The sequence below is a fragment of the Myxine glutinosa genome, chromosome 4, assembly GCF_964187855.1.
Source record: "Myxine glutinosa chromosome 4, kmMyxGlut1.1, whole genome shotgun sequence".
Taxonomy (NCBI): Eukaryota; Metazoa; Chordata; class Myxini; order Myxiniformes; family Myxinidae; genus Myxine; species Myxine glutinosa.
Window position 1 is genome coordinate 176,828,307 of NC_136264.1, and position 27,204 is coordinate 176,855,510.

The window sequence follows — 27,204 nt, forward strand, 5'->3', positions numbered from 1 at the left end:
AATCACTGCCTGTGTCACCCTGTAATACCAAAAGCTTCATTACTTGGATTCAAAAACACATTTACCCTCTAAAATTGTGCCATACGGCTTCTAAAGCCGTGACGTCAGAGGTGCATGGTTGTCATTCGGAGTTCACCTGGCGATGCGCGAGGTCTGTGGGCGAGCCGGCGACACAACATCCTGAAGCGCGAAAACGACATTGCGATTGACTTTGGCTGTGGCAATGGGAATGTCAGAGACAGAACAGCACCAGGACTGGAGCTCAAGCTGCTTGAAGTTGAAGGTCACACTCGTACAAAAAAGAATCGCTGGGCTGTAGGTATGCAGTGGATAACTACCCTGACAAGGAACCCAAACATATCCACTCGCTACTGTCTCACTGAACACAACGTACGATATAATACACAATCTTCACTTCCGACATTTTTTTTTTTTAAAGAAATTTCTACTCAAGGCATTAATCAAATCGTTTGTTTTTATTATGAAAATCCCAATTTTGTTTTCTGCTCTCGTCATAATAGTGAAAACGAGTCGCCCGAGCTACCACTCGCTCGCGCAACCTTCATCTCGAGTCACGTGCTGTGTGTACAAGTTCATGAGATAATCGCGTTGATCGTAACAAGTTTCGATTATTTTTTACATTACGATGCATTTCCATGTGGAATGTGGTCTCCAACACAAAAAATCCCAATTGTGATAGTTATGATCTCACAGTTCACCGCTCCGCTTACTGTGCACGTTTACTCCGGTTTCCTGTCCTGTTGCGTGACGTCTGTATGAAGCCCGCGCCGTCAAGGAGTGCGCAGGTTACTTTGACCAAGGTACGACGTGAGGTATTCTGAAATTCGCATTTTTATATCCTATGTATGTGTGTATGTATATATATATATATATATGTCAGAAAGAAAGGTAAACTCGATCCGAAGCGCTTCGGATAGTTAGGAAGTACAGTTATACAACATAATGTGTGTTTCCCGTCATTTCCACGTGAGACATTTAGTCATTACATTTCCATGTAAGGAGGACACTATCCGCGAATTCCGATGTTTCGTTTTGTCGATGTGATGGGACGAGGCGATTGTCTGAAAACAGAAATCTAAACATTGACTAGTAAATCAAAATGGAAAGAAAAATCTGAAGGCCAATTTTTTGTGATAACTACCATTAGATCATTTTATATATCCCCTTGCTTCCACTCCAGATGCGATCCTCACAGCCAGTTGGGTGAATGTTGTCGCCTCCAAGAGTGGTTATGGTGAGGGGTAACCAACTCCCTCCCGCGGCCTCTCATCATAGAGGAATGATCTTTATTTGTTCGGCAATGACCCCTCTCCATTCATTCCCCCCACCTCTTCCTTCTCCCACAACCCACTCCCTTCTCCCCTTTTCCGTTCCCCCTCCTCTCCCTAACCCCCGCTCCCCTTCCCTTCTCTTCCTCCTATCCCTTCTCCAACCCCTCTCTCTTCTCCACTCCGCAGCCCTCCCCTCCTCACCTCCCTTCCTCCCCATCTCTCTCTTTCACCCCCATCTCTCTCTTTCACCCCCATCTCTCTCTTTCACCCCCATCTCTCTTTCACCCCCATCTCTCTCTCTCCCCTTCCCCATTTCTTACCCCCCCCCTCAACCATTCCTCTCCCCCACGCATCTCTCCTCCCCCGTATCTCTCTCCCCCCGTATATCTCTCCTCCCCCCGTATCTCTCTCCTCCCCCCGTATCTCTCTCCTCCCCCCGTATCTCTCTCCTCCCCCCGTATCTCTCTCCTCCCCCCGTATCTCTCTCCTCCCCCCGTATCTCTCTCCTCCCCCCTGTATCTCTCTCCTCCCCCCCGTATCTCTCTCCTCCCCCCGTATCGCTCTCCTCCCCCCCCCGTATCTCTCTCCTCCCCCCGTATCTCTCTCCTCCCCCCGTATATCTCCTCCCCCCGTATATCTCCTCCCCCCGTATCTCTCTCCTCCCCCCGTATCTCTCTCCTCCCCCCGTATCTCTCTCCTCCCCCCGTATCTCTCTCCTCCCCCCGTATCTCTCTCCTCCCCCCGTATATCTCTCCTCCACCCATATATGTCTCCTCCCCCGTATATCTCCTCCCCCATATATCTCTCCTCCCCCCGTATATATCTCCTCCCCCCGTATATATCTCCTCCCCCCGTATATATCTCCTCCCCCCGTATATATCTCCTCCCCCCGTATCTCTCTCCTCTCCCCGTATCTCTCTCCTCCCCCCGTATATCTCTCCTCCCCCCGTACAGTCACGTGAAAAAGTAAGTACACCCCATGTAAAGTTTTGACTTTTTCAACATATTTCAACATACAGCTATTTGATCTTCATTTCAACAATATTGAAAGATAAAGGTGATATATTATAACAAATATCATGAAACATTTACATTTTGTAGTCCATTGTATAATTTAAATAAACATAAATGCAAATTTCACATGTGGAAAAAGTAAGTACACCCCTACATTTATCACGACTTCAAATACCTAAAATTAGAATCAGGTGCACCAGAATGAATGCATGAATGATCGTTTTAAGGCCATTTTCCCCGCTACAGCGGGGGTTAGCCTTGCGGGCCCCATGACAATCATGGTTCCCCGTTTGAGGCAATGTTTTTATGGCCGGATGCCCTTCCTGACGCCAACCCGTGGTCACACTCTTACGATGCGCAGGGAAACGGTGTACCTATTCTAAATTGGGGTACACACCGTTATCATTCATCCCAGCAAGCTGGTGCTCAATTTGCCGACCTCGGAAGGATGACAGGCTGAGTCAACCCCCCTGGTGTTAATTCAGTGATCGATCGGGATTCAAACCCAGGATCCTAGGATCTCAAGCCGGCACCCTAACCGCTAAGCCAACACCAGGCTAATCAGGTGCACCAGCTCAGGTGCAAATGATTAGAACATCATTAGAGAGGATCTTGGAGGAACCTGTCTTATTTAAACCTCAGACATTTAGTTTGGTTTGCTCTTTGTTGTTGAAGTGTGCGGTGTCACCATGCCTAGATCAAAAGAGCTCTCTGAGGCCTTCAGAAAGAAGGTTATAGATGCCTACGAGTCTGGGAAGGGATTTAAAAAGATCTCCAAACAATTTGAAATCAATCATTCGACTGTCCGGAAGATCATCTACAAGTGGAGAAGATTCCAAACAACTGCCAACTTGTTCAGGCCAGGCCGCCCCAGCAAGTTCAGCACGAGAGAAGACCGCAAGATGCTGAAAAAGTCTCTCAGAACCCCAGAATGTCTTCACGGGACCTACAGGTAGCTCATGCCACTGTTGATGTCAAAGTGCACGAGTCTACCATAAGAAAGAGGCTGCACAAATTTGATCTACATGGGAGTTGTGCCAGGAGGAAACCTTTGCTGTCCAGAAAGAACATCAGGGCAAGACTAAAGTTTGCCAATGAACACCTAGGCAAAGACCAGCACTTCTGGAACAATGTGTTCTGGACAGATGAGTTAAAGGTAGAGCTATTTGGCCACAGTATCAGAAGACATGTTTGGCGAAAACCAAAGACAGCATTTGACCACAAGAACCTGATACCAACTGTAAAGCATGGTGGTGGAAATATTATGGTTTGGGGCAGCTTTGCTGCATCAGGGCCTGGGCAGCTCACCATTATAGAATCCACTATGAATTATTCATTGTACCAGAGGGTGCTTGAGGATAATGTGAGGGCACCTGTCGGAAAGTTGAAGCTCAACTCCTCCCCCCGTATCTCTCTCATCCCCCCCCCCCCCCCCCACCCCGTATCTCTCTCCTTTTTTCAAAATGTCCAAGGTGGACCTTGCAACATGACCATGACCCTAAACATACCAGTAAATCCATCAAGGAATGGCTGAAAAGAAAGAAATGGAGGGTTCTGGAATGGCCAAGTCAAAGCCCGGATCGAAATCCCATCGAGATGTTGTGGGGGGATTTGAAACGAGCTGTGCATGCAAGAAACCCCTCAAACATCGCACAGCTGAAATAATTCTGTATGGAGGAGTGGGCAAAAATTTCTCCCAGTCGATGTCAGAGACTGGTGGACAGTTATAAGAAACGCCTACTTGAGGTTGTTTCTGCCGAAGGGGGCAATACCACCTATTTGAGCCAAGGGTGTACTTACTTTTTCCACATGCGTAATTTGCATTTATGTTTATTAAAATTATACAATGGACTACAAAATGTAAATGTTTCATGATATTTGTTATATTATATCACCTTTATCTATCAATATTGTTGAAATGAAGATCAAATAGCTGTATGTTGACATATGTTGAAAAGGTCAAAACTTTACATGGGGTGTACTTACCTTTTCATGTGACTGTATATCTCTCCTCCCCCATATCTCTCTCCTCCCCTGTATCTCTCTCCTCACCCCGTATCTCTCTCCTCCCCCGGTATATGTCTCCTCCCCGGTATATCTCTCCTCCCCCCGTATATGTCTCCTCCCACCGTATGTCTCCTCCCCCCGTATCTCTCTCCTCCTCCCCCGTATATCTCTCCTCCCCCGTATATCTCTCCTCCCCCGTATATCTCTCCTCCTCCCCCGTATATCTCTCCTCCCCCGTATCTCTCTGCTCCCCCCGTATCTCTCTCCTCCCCCCGTATCTCTCTCCTCCCCCCGTATCTCTCTCCTCCCCCCGTATCTCTCTCCTCCCCCCGTATCTCTCTCCTCCCCCCGTATCTCTCTCCTCCCCCCGTATCTCTCTCTCCTCCCCCCGTATCTCTCTCTCCTCCCCCCGTATCTCTCTCTCCTCCCCCCCGTATCTCTCTCTCCTCCCCCCGTATCTCTCTCTCCTCCCCCCGTATCTCTCTCTCCTCCACCCCGTATCTCTCTCCTCCCCCCGTATCTCTCTCTCCTCCCCCGTATCTCCCTCTCCTCCCCCCGTATCTCTCTCTCTCCTCCCCCCGTATCTCTTTCTCCTCCCCGCGTATCTCTCTCCTTCCCCTATATCTTTCTCCTCCCACCGTATCTCTCTCCTTCCCCCCCCCGCCCCCCCCCCCCCATATCTCTCTCCTTTTTTTCAAAAGTGGTCCATATTTTTCAAAAGAAATCAGTCAAAACACTCACGGATTGTTGGCGTGAAAGGAGAGGATGGAAACCTGTGCAGAACAGAATGTACAGTAACTTTGTGCACACCACCTTTTTGTTGATCTCCAACACTGTTCTCACCTTTCTGGTTTCTCTTCTTATTGCTCCCGCTATTGTATCATTATCCTCTGCAGTCACTATCAGGTTGACTCTCAAGATGACCCAAGAGGCTATCCCAAAGGTGTATTCAGTATTGGCCTGCTCCAGGACACCCTCACATATGCATGGGTTGCAGAAGTGCCTAAAACCACCCTTGAGTGTGGTGCTTGGACCATTGGGCAGTTGAACCAAGGGTTCACAGTAGCAGTGTCAAAGCATAGACCAGAACACCTAATGGCCTGCCCATGTGAATACCAAATTTTACCAGATTTATTTACCTTTGCAATCCATCCAGGTGTTTACACTCATTAAATTGAGAAGGCCTGAACCCTGTTTCTCCACTTTCAACAAGACCTTGTATAATAGCATGTTTATTGTTAAGATATGAAATCTTTTGTCATTTTACATTAATAAGTCAGAGGAATAGAAAGATTCACCACTAACATTTAAGCTCACTTCATGCACATTTTATCTTTTAATTACAAAAATAAAACTAGAGAGTTCATAGAACACTTTACCCCATGCAGTCTTGAGAAACAAGTCTTGCAAGCAGCAAATTTGATTGGTCGAGATGATGTAAAATGCCATAATATTTTGTTTGAGTACTGCTAAACGAAAGATTTTTGAAAGTGACAAAAGAGTTATTTGTGTTCTATAGAGTTGAAATACAGTCAAACCCCGACATTCGCAGTCCCAACAATCGTGGGTTCCGCGTATTCACGGTTAATAAATTGTGACCTGCTTCTACATTTGCAGCCCTGTGTTGCGCATATTAGCAGTTTTTCGAGGATGCAAAAAATAATTACCATGAGCCGCAAGCATTACAGTTTAAAAACATATCTTCATGACTTTAAAATTCATATCTACCAGCCACGCACAAAGCAACTGGATATACACAAAAAAACATATCGTCCGTGAGCATGACCTGATTCTACATTTGCGGCCTTGTGCTTCACATTTTCATGGCTTTTCACGGCCACATTAAAATATTTTAGCCGTGCTAGAAGCGAGATATGTGGGATATCCCACCATTCGCATTGTAAACATTGCTTCTTGGGATATCCCACCATTCACATTGTAAACATTGCTTCGCCGGATATCCCACCATTCACATTGTAAACATTGCTTCGCGGGATATCCCACCATTCGCATTGTAAACATTGCTTCTTGGGATATCCCACCATTCACATTGTAAACATTGCTTCGTGGGATATCCCACCATTCACATTGTAAACATTGCTTCGTGGGATATCCCACCATTCACAATCTGAACATTGCTTCGCGGGATATCCCACCATTCACAATCTGAACATTGCTTCGTGGGATATCCCACCATTCACAATCTGAACATTGCTTCGCGGGATATCCCACCATTCACAATCTGAACACTGCTTCGTGGGATATCCCACCATTCACAATCTGAACATTGCTTCATGGGATATCCCACCATTCACAATTTTAACATTGCTTTGCTAGATATTCCACCAGCTGTGTAACACATCATCCCCAGCTAGTTACTGTACAGAATGAAAACATTCCATTGCATCTATTAGTACAATTAGCTGTCCCCCTTTTCCCCATTGAAACAATGCCTCAACATTCGTGGGATTTTCCTTGACATTCATGGGATTTTCCTCAACATTTGTGGGATTTTCCTTGACATTCGTGGGATTTTTCTCGACATTCATGGGATTTTCGTTTATTCGTGGGATTTTCCTCGATATTCACAGGATTTTCCTCAACTTTTGTGGGATTTTCCTCGACATTTGTGCGATTCTTCACGAATCAGGAACCACCGCCGGAACCTATCCGCCCTTATCCCATTGAAACAATTCCCTTACATTTGCGGTTCCGACATTCACGGAATTTTCAAGGAACATCCCCTGCAAATGCTGGGTCCGACTGTTTGTAGTTAAATTGAAATAAAATGAGGATTTTAAACGTTGTAGAAAGAAGTGGAAGTTTACCACCATTGATGCAGTGCCTTGTACACCAAATTATCCAACAAGTTATATTAGTTTTTCAGGCCTGTTGTTTGTGTCTTTTATCACATTGCTAAAAACAGTAAGTTCGCTGATTGGAATGATTTTCAATTTTGTTTGACTGCCAGACAAGTAGACGGAATAAATAAATTATCCCACTCATCTCTGCGCATGTGCGGTCCGGTTAAATTCAGAGCCAAAGTACTGCTAAACTGCAGATTTGTGTTCCGATGTTCAATATATAACATTCCCTTTAAATAAGTTGTTCCTCGATCATTAGCTGACGTTTGTAGACAAAGTGAAATAATTGCTTAACTCTGCCTTCCGTTTCACGTGCGCGGGGAAAAGAAGCATTTAATTTATAATGGTCCTTTGCGTGCTTTGTTATTCCATTGCATCATAAGAAAACAGTTGGCGAAAGAAGAGTTTAATTATTTGTTTTATTGTAGTTATAAAAATGGTAACATCATTGGTAGGTTTCTAACGTACATGTCAGAAATCATTTACTCATTACAAGATTATGTGAAAGAAAAACTACAGTACATGTGGCTCAACATTTACAGTGCGATTGAAAGAGATACTTGCATCAGTCATGTTATTTAGTGAAATTAAATGACTTTCATTCATTTTCATCACTGGCTCTACAGCTCAGTCATAATTAAATGGACCACACATATTAGGTAATTGTACATTGCTGCATTAAATAGTGCATAAGCACTCTTCCACCAACAAATTTAAAGATAGTTGTATTTTTACCCTCGCCAGAGGAGAGAGTATTGCATTTGGGTCCGTTTGTTTGTTTGTTTGTGTGCTGTTTGATTGTCCACACAGAATAAGTATGCTTTTCTCTGCAACCATTGGTCTGATTAACAGGAAATTTTCACCAAAGGTGCGCCTCCTCTTGTATAATGATAATTATGACATCATAGGTCACGTGGTACAGGCGCCATCTTGGAAAAACTGAAAAACTTTGCATCTCCATCAGCACTGCGTAGAAAAAAATGGGACATGGCTTATCGTAAAGAACTCCCCAAGGGGAATAACATACGTTAATGACGTCATAGGTGCCTGGTGTTGGCTTAGCGGCTAGGGTGCCAGCTTCGGATCCTAGGATCCTGGGTTCGAATCCCGGTCGATCGCTGAATTAACGCCAGGGGGGTTGACTCAGCCTGTCATCCTTCCGAGGTCGGCTAATTGAGTACCAGTTCACTGGTAATTCCCTGCTTGTCGTAAAAGGCGACAAACAGGGTTGGCGGCAGGAAGGGCATCCGGCCGTAAAACATTGCTTCAAAAAGGGGACCAAAAAAAACAACAACAACCACGGTGCCCGAAAAAGGCCAACCCCCGCTTGCGGGGAAAAATGGCCTCTAAAGGTGGTTTTTTTTTTTTTAATGAGGTCATAGGTGCCGCCATTATGACGTCATAATTGGACAAATACAAAACTTCATCCAATCAACATAAAATTTATTGAGCGTCATCTTGGGATAAATTGGTGGAGAAAAAAAAATTGATGATACCATTGGTCACATGGTTCGTCTGCCATATTTGTTTTAAGACAAAAGACAAAAACTTCCTCTTCAACTCATTCCACTTCAAAAAAAATTCAATCTCTTATAATTCTTCCTCACTACATGCTCGAAATTCACATTCATTCCACCCCTCCTCCATCGTTCTTAAACGGATCTCCAACTTGAAAATCACAATAAACCCTATTTGTTATAAATGTTCATCTTTCATTAATCATCCACTTTCTAAACTTCCTCCTTGCCCCTCCCCTCCAAATCTCCCCCCTTGCCCCTCCACTCCAAATCTCCCCCCTTTCCCCTCCCCTCCTAAACTCCCCCCTAACCCCTCCCCTTCAAATCTCCCCCCCTACCATTCCTCTCCAATTCTCCCCCCTCCCACCTCCTCCTCAAAGCTGCCTCCTCCCCACTTCATCTCCCTTCTATCTCATACCTTGACCTCCCCCAACCTTCTACTTTCCTCTGCCCCCCCTCAAAGAACCCCTCACTGTGCCTCATCGCATCACCATCAAACCTTTCGTCCTCCTCATCCTTCCCTTTCTTGTAACTCTTCTGTAATCTCTGACACACTAACAACTGCTCTCCCTACCTCCCGCTCTCATCCTTCATCTGACCCTACCCCTCCACTCCCCTCTCCTGCACCCGATGCTCCCCCTCTCTCCTCATTAACGATATGGACCTCAAACATCCGGGGCATTCGCTCAAACCTGATTGATCTCTCCATTCAGTTTGCTTCTGACAATCCAGACTTGATCTGCTTAACAGAAACTTTCCTACTTCAAGATGTGTCTGATTCCTTAATATCTCTTCCTGGTTACTCCCTCCTCCGGTATGATAGACCTGAGCCTCGTCTTGGTGGTGGGGTTGCTATCTTTATCAAAAACTCTCTTCCTCACTCTCCTTGCTCTGCCCTATCTCCACCCCACCCCCAGGAGTACCTCTGGCTATGGCTTCCTCTCCGCTCCCACCTTTTGTTCATATGTGTTCTGTACCGTCCTCAACAGTGATGACTCCATTTACATTTCACTTTGTGACAACATGGACCATGGACCAACTTCTATCAACTCATCCCAACTCTCTCTTCCTCATATGTGGTGACTTCAAATGTCATCATGCCAGCTGGCTGGGTGTGGGTTCCTCTCTCACCAGCCATGGCACCTCAGCAAAGGACTTCTGTGACTCATTGGGACTTTTTTTTTTCTTTTTCTTTTTTTTTGTATACAACATTGAGGCTCGTGAAAGAGCTAACATTAATCACACAAAAAGTCAAACCGACACAAACCGACATAAAACACAAAATAAGGGGAGCGGTAGACAAGATGGGGAGAGAGGGGGAAGGACACAAACACAACATTTGAGAGCAGGGACATCGAGAGAACTGTCAGAGGGAGAGGGCTTGGGGGGAGGTGGGAGAGGTATAAAACATATGGACACCGCAAGGACTTCCAGGAAAGAAGTTGGAATTTTGAAAAAGTGTATCGGGTGAATTAGCGGGGGTAGAAAAGATCAAGGTTTTGGATGGGGGAAGATATGAGATGGTGGTGAACAGCTGTTTTAAAGACCTGGAGAGAGGAGTGGGATTGAAGGGAGTGGGGGAGTTTGTTCCAGAGGCGGTCAGAAAAGGGGAATGAAAGGAGCAGAGACTGACACAATCTGTCAATTTCCTGACCTGGATCTCAGTCGATGGAGTATCTTCTCTTCTAGACTTGGTCTCTTCTAGAAAAGATCAAGGTTTTGGATGGGGGAAGACAAGAGATGGTGGTGAACAGCTGTTTTAAAGACCTGGAGGGAGGAGTGGGATTGAAGGGAGTGAGTGGGGGAGTTTGTTCCAGAGGCGGGAGAAAAGGGGAATGAAAGAGTGAAGGTGAGCAGAGACTGACATAATCTGTCAATTTCCCGACCCGGATCTCAGTCGATGGAGTATCTTCTCTTCTGGACTTGGTTATGACAAACTTCCCTGCAAATGTCTGCTGCTCTTCTTCTGCTCCAATCGGTTCTTTTGATCACGTGCTTGTTAAAGTGGACATCTCTCTGGCCATTCTCAAAGAGCCTCCTCAGCGTCAACGAGTTTGGCATTTCACTCAGGCCGACTGGCATGGTCTGCAAGCAGCCATCAATCATCTGGACTGGTCTCCCAACTCAACTGCCTCTGACATCAATTCTTCCTGGGAATTCTTCCAAAGCAAACTCCTCTCTGTCATGCACAGATTTATCCCATCTCGTCTTCAGTTGTCTCACCCTTCCTCCCGTCCATGGTACACTGAATATTGTGGTGAGGCAGTTGCCCTGAAACAACTTGCCTTTGCCTCTTGGAAGGCAAATCCAACTGAAGGCAATCTCAGTTCCTTCCACCAAGCTCAGAACAAGTGTGTGTCTACCCTCAAGAGTGCCAGGACGCACTATCTCTCCACACTCAAGAATGAACTCTCAAACCTGTCTCCTTCCTCCAAATCCTGGTGGCATCTGGTCAAATCCGTTTCTGGTGTTTGTTCCCCCTCCATCCCCTCCCTCACCTCAAATGGCTGCACAGTTGACACCGCACGTGACAAAGCCGAATGTCTCAACGCCGAATGTCTCAACTCTGTGTTTGCCTGAAAATCTTGTCCCAAACCCATCACTCTCTGTTACCACCTTACCCAGTCGAACTCCACTGCTCCTGGACTCTGTGTCCTTCTCTCCTGACAAGGTGGAGAAGTTTTTGTCAAACCTCAACTCTGATTCTGCAACTGGACCAGACGGCATCAGCCCACGGGTCCTAAAATCCTGCTCTGCCGCTCTATCTCACCCTCTCTCTGTTCTTTTCACCCTCTCTTTTGCTCAAGGTCATCTGTCAGCATCTTGGAAACAGCAAACATTACCGCTTTGTACAAAAAAGGTGCAAAAACAGATCCTTCCAACTGCAGACCAATCAGCCTGCTCCCAATTATCAGCAAAGTCATGGAATCCATCATTGCTTCGGATATCAAATCCTTCCTCTTCTCCAATGGCTTGATCTCCGATCATCAATTTGGATTAAGACCAGGTCATTCTACTCTGGACATGTTGCTTCTGCTGTCTCAACAATGGATGAAGGTCCTCAATGGCAAACAGGTAATCAGAGCTGTCTCCCTTGACATATCATGTGCCTTCGATACGGTCTGGCACCCACCTCTGCTCACCAAACTCTCCTCCTATGGTATCCATGGAAATCTCCACGCTTGGCTTGCGGACTTCCTCTCTGGTCGTAGTCAACGTGTGGCCCTGAATGGATTTCTCTCATCTCCCCTTCCTGTTCTGGCTGGAGTTCCCCAAGGTAGTGTTCTGGGCCCTGTGCTTTTTCTGGTCTTCATCAATGATCTCTCCGACTCTCTGGAAAATCCTCTCTCTCTCTTTGCTGATGACTCCACTCTCTGCCGCTCCATTCCTCATCCCTCAGATCGGCAGTCTGCAGCTTCCTCACTCTCTGCAGACCTGGACAAAATTACAGACTGGTCAAACAAGTGGAACATGTCTTTCAATCCTGACAAATCTCACACTCTTACTATGTCTCTCCGAGAAGACCGACTTTAAAACCCTCCCATCTACTTTCTCAACAATCCTCTCCAAGACGTTCTGTCGCTCAAGCTTTTGCGTCTCACTATCTGCCATGATCTTTCTTGGGAAAACCACATTTCCAAGCTGGCCTCCAAAGCCAGTCGCCGACTGGGCATCCTCCGTCGTGCGAAGTCCTTCCTTGGCACACCTGAGCTCCTCACCACATACAAGGCTTTCATCCGCAGCTCGATGGAATACTGTTCCCCCCTCTGGGCCGGTGCTCCTGCCTCACACCTAACTCGGCTTCACGCTGTTGAAGCCAAAGCTTTCAGAATCATTGGAATCTTCTGCGATGAAGCTAACTCCGAGGGCCTTTCACTCACTCACCACAGGCAGGCTGGTGGTCTTTCTGTCTTCTACCGACTCCTCTCCGGCCTTGTTCCCCCAGCTCTCTCTGTGCCCTGTCCCCCAAATATTCCTGCAGGTCGCACAAGATCTGCCAGCAACCCCCTTATGGTTTATCTGCCAAAATCAAGGCTTTCTGCTCACCTTCACTCTTTCTTTCCCCTTTTCTCCCGCCTCTGGAACAAACTCCCCCACTCCCTTCAATCCCACTCCTCCCTCCAGGTCTTTAAAACAGCTGTTCACCACCATCTCTTATCTTCCCCCATCCAAAACCTTGATCTTTTCTACCCCCGCTAATTCACTCCAGATACACTTTTTTGAAATTCCAACTTCTTTCCTGGAAGTCCTTGCAGTGTACATATGTTTTATACCTCTCCCACCTCCCCCCAAGCCCTCTCCCTCCCACAGTTCTCTCGATATCCCTGGTCTCAAATGTTGTGTTTGTGTCCTTCCCCCTCTCTCCCCATCTTGTCTACCGCTCCCCTTATTTTGTGTTTTATGTGTCGGTTTGTGTCGGTTTGACTTTTTGTGTGATTAATGTTTGCTCTTTCACGAGCCTCGATCTTGTATACAAAAAAAAAATAACAAGCCTTAAAAACCACCAAAAACACTTTTCTCCGAAATGGCTAAACAGATCGAGGCAAAACATTACATGCATGATCGCATACCCATGGTGAACAAAAAGTTCAGTGACCATGATGTCATAGGTCACATGATTTGGCGGCTATGATTTCTTGAAGAATAGAACTTTAAAAAGTCACTCCTTCAGAACGGCCAAACAGATCGAATGGAAACTTCACATATATGTTCCCCATGCCTTGCGTATACCATGCTGCCCTTGAATAATTCATATGTCACATGGTCTGGTGGCCATGTTAGATTGAACGAAAATCTATATTTAAATTATATCTCTTGAACCGCTTCATTGATCGATGTGATACTTTGAAGTAGTAGTAGTAGATTGAAAAAAATCCACTAGTAGTCGTAAAGCGGAACACATGTTGAAAATTTCAATATGATTGGTCTTACGGTCTGGCAGTCAGAAGTTGTTATTGTTTGAAGAAGAAGAAACTCTACTATATTATCTTCTCCAGCCATGTGAGTTTTCAATTTATATCTGTTGTCAAGTTTTCAATAATGACATCATTGGTCACGTGGTTCAACAGCCATATTGAATTGATGTCATCAATATACCACACAAACTACAAACACATCCTGGTGAGGGTCTGCAATCCCTGATTGCTCTTTCTTGTCTAGCATGCAATGCCATGCCACCATTGTAGAATTATCCTTTTCACAAACTTTTTGTAACCCTGTTCTTATTTGCCTCTAGGTTGATTTCGTCTCAATGGCTTTACGGCCATTTTGTACTGTTGCTACAGTTTTTGCAAAATGGAAGTGCTTGACCCGTGGACAGATCGTGCCCAAAATACGTGGGTTGCAGCAACAGGCAATCGGGAAACTAAACCGATGGACCTCTAACCCAACTGGTTTTGGTAGATCTGCTGGTCCTAGAGAATTCGCTTCTGCCAACGGATCCGATTGTTCTGATAATGGGGATCAGGATGTTCGTGGATTCTTCATCAGCACACCTATCTTCTACGTGAATGCAGAGCCACACATTGGGCATTTGTATTCTGTGGCATTGGCAGACTGTCTGCACCGCCAGCATTCTCTGTGTGGACTTCAAGGCAAACTATCCACAGGTCAGACTTGTTTTGGAATTGCAGCCCACTCTTCCATTGCTCTTCAATACACTTACCCAATCATGCTTAACTCTTCCTTGTCAACCCACTCCTTTGGCTAGTTCATGAGAGATTATATTTAAATGGTATGCATCAAAAGCAATAAAAGAGATTGATCGTGCTTCAAAATTATGGAATTTATTGTGATAGAGGATGAAAGGTCCGACTGAAAATGATTTATATTTTTTAACCACAAATTACTTTGGTGGAGACTTACAAAACCCATATACATTTTGTTTTGCATACACTCCTCATTTTGAAACGACTAATTGATCGTATCCATTTGCACTCGCAAACAGGCACAAGTGATTTGCTATCAATGTTTTCCACCAATTGAGAAACAAAACATTGTTTTCATAGTTTGGTTTTATATACAGGGTGTTTCAAAAAAAGTGGCCTATTTGAACGTTTTATTGTAGAAAAATTACAAAAGGTAGCAAGTTCAGTGATACCTTGATGGAAATTATACACCATGCCATTTTGAAATCACTCGTTATTAGTCCCCTACGGGTGTACACCGGAGGGGACTATAGGTTTGCACGCCGTCCGTCCGTCCGTCAGTCTGTCAGTCCGTCAGTCCGTCACGCAAAGAACAGTTTTCCGGACTTTTTTTCTAAACGCTTCATGCTAATGATTTCAAACTTGGCACATGATTTCCTCATGACAAGTTACAGATCGAGTTCGAACTTCACGACGTTTCGATCATTTTTGACAAAGTTATGGCACTTTGAACTTTGGGAATTCTGATAATTCTGATGATCCTTAACTCAGTGCCATTTTAAGTTTTAATTTCCTTTAAAAAAGATTTTCTCTGCAATAATAGGACCGATTGAGATCAAATTTTCAACGTAGGGGGGACTCGATCTGTAGAATATTTTAATGGTAATTATGACGTCACAGGTCACGTGGTTCGGCCGCCATATTGTTTTTCGTGAAAACACAAAAACCCCTTTTTCTCTGCAATGGCTGAACAGATCGAGGCCAAACTTTGCAGGCAATCGCATACCCATGACGAACAAAAAAGTCAGTGAGCACGACGTCATGCGTCACATGGTTTCAGAGTTATGACGTTTTTAAGCATGAACCTTTAAAACCGAGCCCCTCCCTCATTTTTGATCCAATCGAGGGGAAACTTCACAGATCTGTTCAGCATGTCGGTCTACTAAAATTTCCTTTTGGAATTTGCGATAGGGCACGTGGTTTGGCAGATATCGTTAATTAAACGAAAATATAAAATAAAAAAAATGGATATCTCTTGTTTATTCTACAGTTCTCCTCAAGCCGCACCGCGCGTCCTCAGCCTCGTCTCGCGAACGTCAACAGCGTGACACATCGTGCGTTTTCCGGAGGGGCGGAGCCAAGCCGAGCAACATATATATACACATCGATCATTGATCGTGAACCGGAAAATATAATAAATTACTGATATTTAGCGACTCGAAAGGTTCTTTATCAACAACTTATTTTCTCGTGCTTCTGCTGACCTGTCTGCAAGGTGTATAAATCTAAGTCCCGAGTGCGAATCACAGGTGAGTCCGACCTGAGGTAATTAGCGATTGGGAACGATTCAGAACCTGTGGGTAAATAACCATTGGTAATTTCCCCAACAGTTTTCCGGACGACAGACTGCCGGTAGGGGACATGTATTGCAGCGCAATACTCAGAATGCTTGTTCAGCTTGTAATTGACATTTTCAACGTGTGCTCCGCCTCTGTTCAAATAGGCTTTGATCCTAAACCCGAAATTCTCCACAACTCATCTGCAAGTGGCTGGAGTGGTAGCCTGATTGTTGTCCTCCACCTCCTGATTCAGGACAGCCAGGGTTTGAGGTTTGTTTGCATAAACTTGACCTGTGGTAGCACCCGAAAATAAAAAAATCCATCCGGGCTGTGGTGCGCCCACTCACGATTTCCAAACAGCTGGTGGAGCAAGTCGATGGTTTCACCTGCAGTGTGCGGTTGGGCACCGTCCTGCATGAACCATGCAAGTCTGAGTTGGTTTGGAGACGGAAGTTGAGCGAGATTAGCGTGGAATCGACATAAGATCTCGCGGTACCACTCGCTGTTGACTGTCGCTGTCTTACCATTGGCATCCTCAAACCAATACGGTCCCAGCATACCCCATGTGGCATTTGATATACGGAAGTAAGTGGACTTGTGGCCCTTCTGAGCCATCTCAGACACTTCCTCAGGTGGTTCAGCAACCCAGAAGATGTTGTTGTGATTGTTGATAGCCCCATTCAAATGGAAGTGTGCTTTATCACTGAACCACAAGAGGTTGATCCAATTTGGATGTCTTTCCATTTGGTCATTGAACCAATCACACATTGCTACTCGTCTTGCCATGTCATTCAGAGATAGTTTATGCCTTACAGATATGATGTAGGGGTAGAGCTTGAGTTCAGAAGTGAGAATGCGCCACACAGATGAGGCTAAGATCACCAGTTCTCGGACACCGACGGTGGGATTTCTTAGGACTTTCAATAGCAGAATCTCTCACAAGGTCAATGTTCCGTTGGTCCTTGGTAACACTTGGTGGGCGACCACTGTTGCTTTTATTTTGATTTTTCATGCTTCCATGTGCTTGGAAGTGATCCACAAACCGCGGAATGCTCCCATTATAAGGTCCATTACGGGTGTGAACATTGTAATTCTGACAGTATTGTCGGCGCACCTGCACGTAGGATTGCGTCTCAAACCACAAAGTCACGATTTTCTCTTTCTGATCCACTGTGAACACCATAGTTGGTGTTTTCTTGTTAGAAATGGCACACCACCACCATAACCTGAAAGAGAGAAGTTTATAGCAATAGAAACGACAAAATATCAGGCTGCTCAAATAGTCCACCTTTTGAAACACCCTGTACATCAACATTCAACCAATAATAATGAATTCCCTCTCCTACTATACTGTCAAAACTGAATGTGTGATGATGTGCCCACAAAAATCAGGTCACATGACTAATCGCATAACTTGCTATATGTAAATGCCCATTTAAGACGCAAACATCATGTACACCATTAACTTGTTCTGCATTTGCATAAGAATGCATGTAGTTTTACTCGAGCAGGTTTTCTATTAGTGCCGGCAGGATGGCCTAGATGGTACGCACACTCGCCTCGAAGCTGTCTAGCCTGGGTTTAAATGCTGACCCAGCTATAAACTGTCATTCTGGTGTTTCACAGGCAGGATGATTAATAAATGTGTGTGCCGTCCACAGATGGACGTTAAACTGAGCATCCTGTCTGCTGACATTAGTTGGTGGATGTTAAAGATCCTCTGGTGTCCTTCGTGAAGAGTATGCAGGCTATCGCCGGCACCCTGGCTAAAAAAAAAAAATCCAAGTTCCTGCCTTAACCTCATCCCTTTTGTTCCTCCAAGTCATTGCTCCTGCATTCACAGCTATGTTAATAATGCCCGATCATTCTTTCTCTCCATCCTTTAGGTACAGATGAACATGGCATTAAAATCCAACGAGCGGCCAAGCAAATGGGCCGAAGCCCCTCTGATCATTGTGCTGCCATATCCGCCCAATTTGCAGCTCTATTCCAGCATGCCAATGTGGCTGCAACAGACTTTGTGCGCACTACTGAGGAACGGCACATCCGAGCCGTCCAGCATTTTTGGCAGACCCTACTTCACGGTGGTCACATCTACCGTGGGCACTACGAGGGATGGTATTCAAGTGCTGACGAGGCATTCCTGACGAAAGATCAAGTTAAACAAAGCGGCGATCACAGAAATAACATCACGGTGTCCATCGAGAGTGGCCAGCCTGTGGATTGGATTGGAGAAGACAACTACATGTTTAGGTCTTTGTTCAATTTTGCTTTTTTGTGGTACCTCTGGAAACATCTTATTCGATATTAGTAGAGCTAAATAATGTATGGATATATAATGGCCCAGTCTTCTTCTGAATGCAGAGCTCTGGAATTATGCCCTCAAACTCTTTGGGGTCATATGTATGTTTTGGGGGAAGGGGCGGTGGAGAAGAATAAAATAAGAATATAAATTTGAGAACAGGAAGAGAAGAAAGAGGGAGGAAGGAGGGTAAGGAAGTCCAGAGAGAATGGAATATTGTTGAGATCGGAGAAAGGGAATGGGCAATTGGGCATGTGTGAGGGGAAAGGAGGGTGGCATTCCTCATATTTGAATATGTAATAAATAGATGGTCCCTTGTATCAAAACTAGATTTTAAAGTGAAATTAATTGAGACTGAGGAATTGTTTTATTAAAGATACTTTGTCACGGGGTATTTGATTAACATAATTCATTCAATTGATAAACTTCACCTTGGGATTCTGGCAAAATCTGGTTATTGCTTCTCTTGGCTTTATTGTGTGTATTTGTGTATGATTTCAGCTGAATTTGTAGTTTACTTCCTGATACTTTCCATTAAATGTACGTGTGATCAGGCTGTCAGAGTTTGGACCTCGACTTGAGGCATGGCTTGAGTCCTCCCCGCCACCGATTCGTCCAGAAAAGTTTCGTCGTTTTGCCCTGACATGGATCCGAGAAGGCCTCAATGACCTCTCCATCTCCAGGGATCGCAGCCGTCTGTCCTGGGGGATTGCTGTGCCAAATGACCCTACACAGACCATATATGTCTGGCTAGATGCACTCGTCAACTATCTCACTGTGACAGGTTACCCCGCATCAGGCATGTAAGAGCATCATGTCGTCAGTTGGTTGTCTTTGTATGACATGCAATGATAATAGGCAAGGCAAGCATGCTACTAACATTATATTTATTTATTTGCTTGCTTGTTTCTTTCTTTGCGTATACATTTTTTTTTTACATTGATCTAAGGCATATCATACCCAACATACATGACAAAGGTGTTATGTGACGTCATCGTACTATTGCATGAATTACAAGGGCATTGGTAATCAATGGACGAATCACAGTACTTGATATATGAACGTACAGTATAGGAAAGAATATTTTTAGTCATCTAAATCTCAGGGAAAAGCTTTTACCCACATCACATACAAGCAGGACAAAGACGTGAGGAAACACGAGACATTTATAGAGCATGGATTTGAACCTGGGATCCCAGCATCATGAACTATGTTATCAGATGGGAACACCAAAGAGGTCGAAACTCAGCATTATCATGCTATTATAAATGTATTCATGAGTGCCATTATGCTACTAGTGAAATCATCTGGTATAAATTATAATACATACTTAACTAGATGGTATTCATAGGATACTTACCCTGCACAGTCAACTTGGTGCGAGCCAACTCTTCTGTTTTTGAGGTTTAAAAAAAATATCTTTGATCCAATATGGCTGCCAGACCACATGAGCGATGACATCATAAATTTATATTCTCCAATATAATTGTGTAGCTCACGCTCAATAAATTTCAAACTTATCAGACTAAGAGTTGTCCCTGTCGAATTATGACGTCATCGTTAACAACACTTATTCCCCATGGGGAGTACTTGACAATGAGCCTGTTTCAATTTTTTCCATTGAGTGGTTTCGGAGATATAGAGGTGTAACGTTTTTCCAAGATGGCATCCGTACCAGGTGACCTATAACGTCATAATTATGAATAAAATTTTCTGCAGGCGGAGGCACTCGTATAAAAATTTAGTGTCGGTCGAACCAACAATGCAGAGAAAAAAATCATTGATTGGCTCAAGCGTTGTACTTGTCGAATTATGATGTCATATTTAAGGTACCAATGACATCATCATTAACATATCTTATTCCCCATGGGGAGTACTTGACAATGAACCATGGTTCATTTTTTTCCATTGAGCGGTTTTGGAGATACTAGGGCATGCCCGTACTATATCTATATCTAAAATTATATCCCCCCCCTCTATTTACATGAAATGGTTTGGTCCAAAGCGAACGGCTTGCGAGTGGTGACAATCCCCCCCCCTCTATTTACATGCAATGGTTCGGTCCAAAGCGAACGGCTTCCGGAGTTTGGTAAAGAAATCGCCATCGCGTACACAAACGCGCAGGAAAGTGAATGAATCGCAAATTCGTTTTTATTAGTTGTAAAACATAGTTTAACGCCAACATAGTTTGCAAACGTGAAATAAATGAATACGCTCTCAAATGTGCCATCCGAGGCAGAGTGTGCCCGCCACGTTCGGCACACGCGATCGTTCGCTGCTCTCTGATTGGTTGAATCGTTTTTTGGACATAGCTCGGTAAGTAATTGTCCGATTAATATGAAACCTTGAAAAGGCACATCCTCGGGTCCCCAGCAATATACCTGGCAAGTTAAAAGTATATCGGACCCGTGGTTGTCGAGAAACAGCGGTCACAGACAGACAAACGTACAAACGTACAAACGTACAGAGATTACTGGAATTATAGATAGATAGAGGTGTAACGTTTTTCCAAGATGGCGTCCATACCACGTGACCTGTGACATCATAATAATTCTATCGGCGGAGGCGCTCCTATGGTAAAATTTCGTGTCAATCGGACCAGCGGTTGCTGAGAAAATGAATTTAAAAAATGCAGACACGCAGGCCACACGTACTATACGTGTATGTACGTAACCGAATGCCTAACCCTGCTTTTTGCTTCGCGAGCGCAGGGTAATAATTCCATACACATTCTTCCATCAGTACAAATTACATCAATATACTGAGCATTACCCTACACGCGTGAAGTGAAAAGTGGGATTAAACAATTAGTTCATGCTGTTTGTCTGTCTATAAACATCCGTTTATTTTCGAGGAACAACTAGATTTCAAATGAATGTTATATTTTGAACACAAATTTGAATATGAGTCGGAAAACGAACCTGTAGTTAAGCAGTACATTGCCTCTGAATTTGTCCCGGTCGCACATGTGCAGAGAGGAATGAGATTTTTTTTTTTTTTTTTTACTCTGCCTGCCTGTCTGGCAGTCAAACAAAATGGAAAATCATTCCAAACAGGAAACCAAGTGTTTGTAAGGATGTCATAAGGTGGTTTAAGAGTGGTAAACCTCCAAAAAAGTTTGTTTCTACAACATTTAATATCTTTATTTCATTTCAATTGAATTTTGTACTTTTCTGTATAATGCAAATCCTATGGAATAATACATCACCTTACCTCAGTAAAAAAATAACGATGAAAAATGTCTTATTTAATGCAGTTTGTATGTTGATGACACCCCTCCAGGTTACAAAAAGTGGTGGCCATGTGATGTGCATGTGCTAGGGAAAGATATTCTCAAATTTCATGCTATATACTGGCCAGCTTTCCTCATGGCAGCTGGACTGGAACTCCCACGGCAGCTATTGGTACATTCTCACTGGACGGTAGATGGATGCAAAATGTCCAAAAGTCTGGGAAACTCCGTGAATCTGGAAGAAGAACTGCAACGGTGAGTTTGTAACTTAATTTTCAATACAAACATGAAATTTAACTGTAATAAAAATGGAATACTGCAATTTTAGGATATTTATATTAACTAAATCTATATTACACTATAACTCATGATTATCCATTTTGCTTTTACTGATAACATTGATTCTTGTTTTGAAATAATACCCGTTACCTATCCTATCCTGTCCTTTCTTCCAGACTTCTAAACGATACCAATTCAACATTTTCTCTTTCTGCCACTGTTTTGTGATATTTCTCACAAATTTCTCTTTTCCGTCTTCTACCTTTCCGTTACCTTTCCGTTACCTTTCCGTTACGTTACCTTTCCGTTACCTTTCCGTCTTCTACCGACTCCTCTCTGGCCTTGCCCCCCCCAGCTCTCTCTGGGCTCTGTCCCGCAAATATTCCTACAGGTCGCACAAGATCTGCCTGCAACCCTCTTATGGTCAAACTGCCAAAATCAAGACTCTTTGCTCACCTTCACTCCTTCATTCCTCTTTTCTCCCGCCTCTGGAACAAACTCCCTCACTTTCTTCAATCCCACTCCACCCTCCAAGTCTTTAAAACAGCTGTTCACCACCATCTCTTATCTTCCCCCATCCAAAACCTTGATCTTTTCTACCCCCGCTAATTTCACCCCAATTCCCCTTTTTGAAATACCAACTTCTGTCCTGGAAGTCCTTGGTGTCCTTGTGCTTTATACTTCTCCCTCCCCCCCCCCCCCCCCCTTCCCATGCCTCCTCCCCCCGGGCCCTCTCCCTTCCACACATCTCCCTGCTCTCGGATGTTGTGTTTGTGTGCTTCCCCTTTTCTCCCCATCTTGTCTTCCGCTCCCTCTTTTTGTGTATTTTGTTTGTCTGGTCGATTTGTTTGTGAAGTAAATGTTAGCTTTTTCACGAGCCTCGATTCAGTATACAAAAAAAAAAAAAAAAAAAATCGTGAATGGCAAGGCAAAATCCGCGAATGGTGAGGCAAAACCCACGAATGTCAACAAAAATCCGCGAATTCATGGACCAGGGCCATGAATCGGAAAAACATTGCGAATTTGTGGACCATGCCCACAAATAGGAAAACAAACAACATGAATTTGCGGAATATGGCCATGAATAGGAAAAAAAACTGCGAATTTGCAGGACACTTCCGCGAATAGAGAAACAGGTCGCATTTTATCACCTACAAATATGCGGAACCCACGAATAGTGGAACCACGAATAGCGGGGTCCGACATTCGCAGGTTCTGCATATTCGCGGTTGATAAACTGCAACTTGCTTCTACACTCGTGGCTCTGTGTCACGCGTATTCGCGGTTTTTCGTGGGTGTAAATTTTTTTTTCACGAGCCGAGAACATGACGGTTCTAAAACCCATCCTTCACCAGCCACTCACAAAACAGCTGGATGTATGCAAAAACATACATTCCAGCCGTGAGCATGACCTGCTTCTACATTCGCGGACGTGTGCTTTGTGTTTTCATGGCTTTTCACGGCCACATATAAATATTTTTAGCCGCACTATAAGCGAGCTTTGCGGGACGTCCCACCAGCTGCATATCACATCATCCCCCACGAGTTATTGTACAGAATGAAAACACTTCACCGCATTTATTAGTGCAATTAGCAGCTGCTCCGTACGGCATCATCCGAGCTGTTACACAATGAAAATGCTTCATCGCATCTACCGCATGACCTGCTTTTACATTCACAGCCACATAAAAATATTTTAGCCACACTCTAAGCGAGCTTTGTGGGATGTTCTACCATTCAAACTGTGAACATAGCTTTGTGGGATGCCCCACCAGCTGCGTATCACATCAACCTCCGCGAGCTACTGTACAGAATGAAAAACACTTCATCGCATCTACCACATGACCTGCTTCTCTATTCGTGGCTGAGTGCTTTGCATTTTTACGGCTTTTTGCGGCCACATAAAAATATTTTAGCCATGCCATAAGTGAGCTTCACTGGATGTTCCACCAGCTGCGTAGCACGTCAATCCCCCATGAGATACTGTACAGAATGAAAACACTTCACCGCATCTATCTTACTATAATTCACCAAATGTCCGTCCGTCCGTTCGAAGGTACCGCAAAAACGGCTCAACCGATCGCAACGATATTTTGGGTGGGTATTCCTGGGACCCCTGGGAGTAAAATAGGCTATATTGTTTTTCCAATTTTCCCAAACACGATGGAATAATATTTACCGATATGAACAGTGATGTGCTTTTGTTGAAATTCTACAAATACTGGAGAGGAGAGGTACCTGGCAGAAAGAACCTTGTGGTCAAGGTTCTCCTGCTCATGGACAATGCTCCTGGCCACCCTGCGGATCTGGACGTGGCTGATCCAAACATCGAGGTGATCTTAATACTGCCCAACACAACCCTCCTGATCCAGCCACTCGACCAAGGTGTAGTCTCCATGTTTAAAACGTATTACACCTGCCGCACCTTTCAATGCTTTTTTTATGTGATGGATTCGGACGCAGGGTTCACCGTCGGGCAATGGTGGAAAGAGTTCAACATTTCCCACTGCATCAGCGCCATCAAGGAGTCGCTGGATGAGGTGAGAGCCCCCATCATCAGCGCGTGCTGGCACAATCTGTGGCCACAAGCAGTGAAGAACTTCACAAGCTTTCCTGACAATACGGAGGAAAGGCATGAAATTGATGGGTTGACACGGCAGATGAGATGGGGGAAGGATTTTACGATATGCAGCCTGAGGAGTTGGAAGATCTTATCACCTCGCATGGTGACGAACTCACCGAGGAGGAGATGGAGGCCATTACCAAGGTTTTTGAGAACGAGGCGGGCAGTGATTAGGAGGAAGAAGTGCCAAGGTCCAACCTCATGGTCAAGTTCCTTAGTGAGGTGCTGTAGGACATGCAGACGATTGCCGACAGGGTGCAAGACGCTGACAGTCATGGGGGGTTACCTCCATTCATTACTCCCTCTATCCTTACAAGTCTCCCTGTCCCTGCCACTGAAAAGCATCCCCCTGAGCATGATGCTGCCAACACCATGGTTCATGGTAGGGATGGATGGATGATGAGCTGTGTTCGGGTTCTGCCAGACATAGTGCTTTGCATTCAGGCCATTCAATTTTCATCTCATGAGAAGACAGAATCTTTTGTCTCATGCTCTGACTCTTTCATGTCTTTTTGCAAACCCTTACCATCCTGTCATGTACCTTTTTCTCAGGAGTTACTTCCGTCTGGCCACTCTCCCATAAATCCTAGATTTGTGAAGTGCTGCAGAGACTGTTGTCCTTCCAGCAGGTTGTCCCACCCATCTCAGCCAAGGAACTCTGTAGTTCTGTCAGAGTGGTCATTGGGTTCTTGGTCACCTCCCTGACTAAGGTCCTTCTTGCCCGGTTGCTCAGTTTGGTAGGACAGCTAGCTCTGGGAAGAGTGGAAGGGCTCCATTCCACATTCTGAGGCCCAAGTGTTGAGGTGGTATCCGGTGACGCCACGTATGCATGCTAATGGAGGTGGATACTTTGAAACCTTGGACGTCTCCATTCCACCTCCTGAAACCCACTCACATGTGGAGATAGCAACCGGCAACAGCAAATCACATGCGCACACGCGCGCGCGCGCACACACACACACACACACACACACACACACACACACACACACACACACACACGTAAAAATATACGTAAGTGGACACTTCGAGACCTGGGAGGGCTCTGTTACACCTTCTGAAACGCGGATATGCAGATAACAACCAACGACACACAATATTACTTGTGAATGAGAGATATTAAAAAAAAAAAAACTTTGGCATGTTGTAATATTTTATCTCATTTGTAGAACTTTCTTGAATGCCAATCATTGTTCATTTCATTCACGTTCCTCAAGTACACTCACTAATACGCACTTTTGTGTCATAAGTAAGATGCTGTGTGTCATAAGTATTCTCACTACCCATAAATTTAAATGAAGCGCATGTGAGCGATTTGGCAGCATGCTTTTAATTTTTATTCAAAGAATTTGTTTCTAATCATCAGCTTCTTGCAATAGGTACACCAGTGACGGGATGCGATACTTTTTGCTCCGGCAAGGTGTCCCAGAATCAGATGGCGATTACTACCAGAGTAAGATAACGAAGCTACTTCATGCCGAGTTAGCAGGCACATTGGGAGGTCTTCTGAACAGGTACAATGGTTTGGGATTACTTTGCAGCCATATGAGGCTCTCCTCACCCACCCACCCACCCTATTGAAAAGTCCTTTAATTTTGACACATTTTAATAATGAATTTTCCAACAGGTGTGTGGCAAAAAGCTTAAACCCGAAACAGATTTTCCCTCCTTTCGATTCATCACTCTTTCCAAAAGCCAGTACTACATCCAACGTGACCCCGGCTACAGACCTGCTGACCAGTGCAGACTACGAGTTAATCACAACTGTAGAGGCATTACCAGCCCTTGTTCAAAAGCACTTTGAGAATGCCAGAGTGTATCGAGCACTGGAAGCCATCATGGCTTGTTTGCATCAAGCAAACGCCTTTGTGCAACACAAACAACCTTGGAAGCTACCGATTATGCACAGTGGTAAGTCTGCACAGCGATCAAGCAACAGAAGCAAAACATAGTAGGTGTAAGTCTGGAGTCCGTGTTACACAAAATGCCATGGGAGTAGGTAAGGACTACAGTTTGGTTATTAGGGGACAGTAGGGTTTAAAGAGGGAGGTAAATCTCTTTCTTTTCGTCCAGAATGTTTCAATACTAGTTTGGTTCGTTTCGCCATGTAGTTGAAATGGATAGCTGATAAAGTACGGTGTAGTTCCAGTCCTCAAGTTTTATGTGTACCACCTTAAATGTTAAAAATCACAAGACGATCATCTGACGGGTCATAAACCTATTCGGTATCTTGTTTCGACTTATAATTATTGTAGACTAGAGGAATACCCGGTAGTACCCGGCTTGGCTGGATGAACTTTTCTCGGCGGTGGTTTCGGGATGTGTTGGAGATTGAAAAGCTATGGAGTTATTGACCTCATGGTTGTTGCCTTTTAGGGTTAGGACCGGCGGCAGTGCTGCCTGATCCTACATCCCAATATACATTGTATAGTGGCCTTTGGCCTCAAAACGGATGTCAAGGCCAAATTGTGGTAGCTTAAAACCTTGCCCAGATTCTGAAGTACTGACACCCAAAAGTTGGGGCCTCTAAGTGCTCCGGTTCAGTCGTGAAAGAATAACGTACACGAAAACGCTTGAAAATATTTGTAAGACTTAAATTATTTCAAAGAAATTTTCAATGGGTCTTTGTCCCCATGCAGTGCCTGGTACCCCACCAAAGCTGGGTCACCTGATCAAGATCAGGTTACTTAAACTTTAGTAAACCATCAAGAAGATTGATGTTTAAAACTAACAATCTGAGAGTGCACCACAACAATGATGGACCAAATGCCATTATTTCCTTGTTTGAGATTAGTTTCTTGATTTTTTTCAAACGGACAAATGCATACATATACAGAATTGCCTTGCGGAGAGGGGGGGTGAGGAAG

General features: G+C 44.5%; 2 protein-coding genes across 4 annotated transcripts in view; one reads left to right on the forward strand and one right to left on the reverse strand.

Moving 5' to 3' along the window:
* Window positions 1-416, reverse strand: part of AIFM1 (apoptosis inducing factor mitochondria associated 1) — a 94,421-nt gene extending 94,005 nt beyond the window's left edge. Inside the window, exon 1 of the mRNA XM_068114000.2 lies at window positions 137-416. Coding sequence (XP_067970101.2) covers window positions 137-200 — 64 coding nt within the window. The 5' untranslated portion in view covers window positions 201-416. The remainder of the gene's footprint in view (window positions 1-136) is intronic.
* Window positions 417-570: 154 nt separating this feature from the next.
* MARS2 (methionyl-tRNA synthetase 2, mitochondrial) overlaps window positions 571-27,204 on the forward strand; it is a 28,509-nt gene continuing 1,875 nt past the window's right edge. The window contains exons 1-8 of one of the 3 annotated variants that reach the window (XM_078776744.1): window positions 756-821; window positions 1,202-1,255; window positions 13,931-14,303; window positions 17,788-18,154; window positions 18,758-19,002; window positions 21,486-21,690; window positions 25,717-25,851; window positions 25,965-26,248. In XM_078776744.1, the coding sequence (XP_078632870.1) occupies window positions 1,229-1,255; window positions 13,931-14,303; window positions 17,788-18,154; window positions 18,758-19,002; window positions 21,486-21,690; window positions 25,717-25,851; window positions 25,965-26,248 (1,636 nt within the window). In that variant the 5' untranslated portion in view covers window positions 756-821; window positions 1,202-1,228. Of the gene's footprint in view, window positions 834-1,201; window positions 1,256-13,930; window positions 14,304-17,787; window positions 18,155-18,757; window positions 19,003-21,485; window positions 21,691-25,716; window positions 25,852-25,964; window positions 26,249-27,204 lie in introns of all 3 variants that reach the window. The other 2 variants (XM_078776743.1, XM_068114002.2) reach the window with 2 other exon arrangements.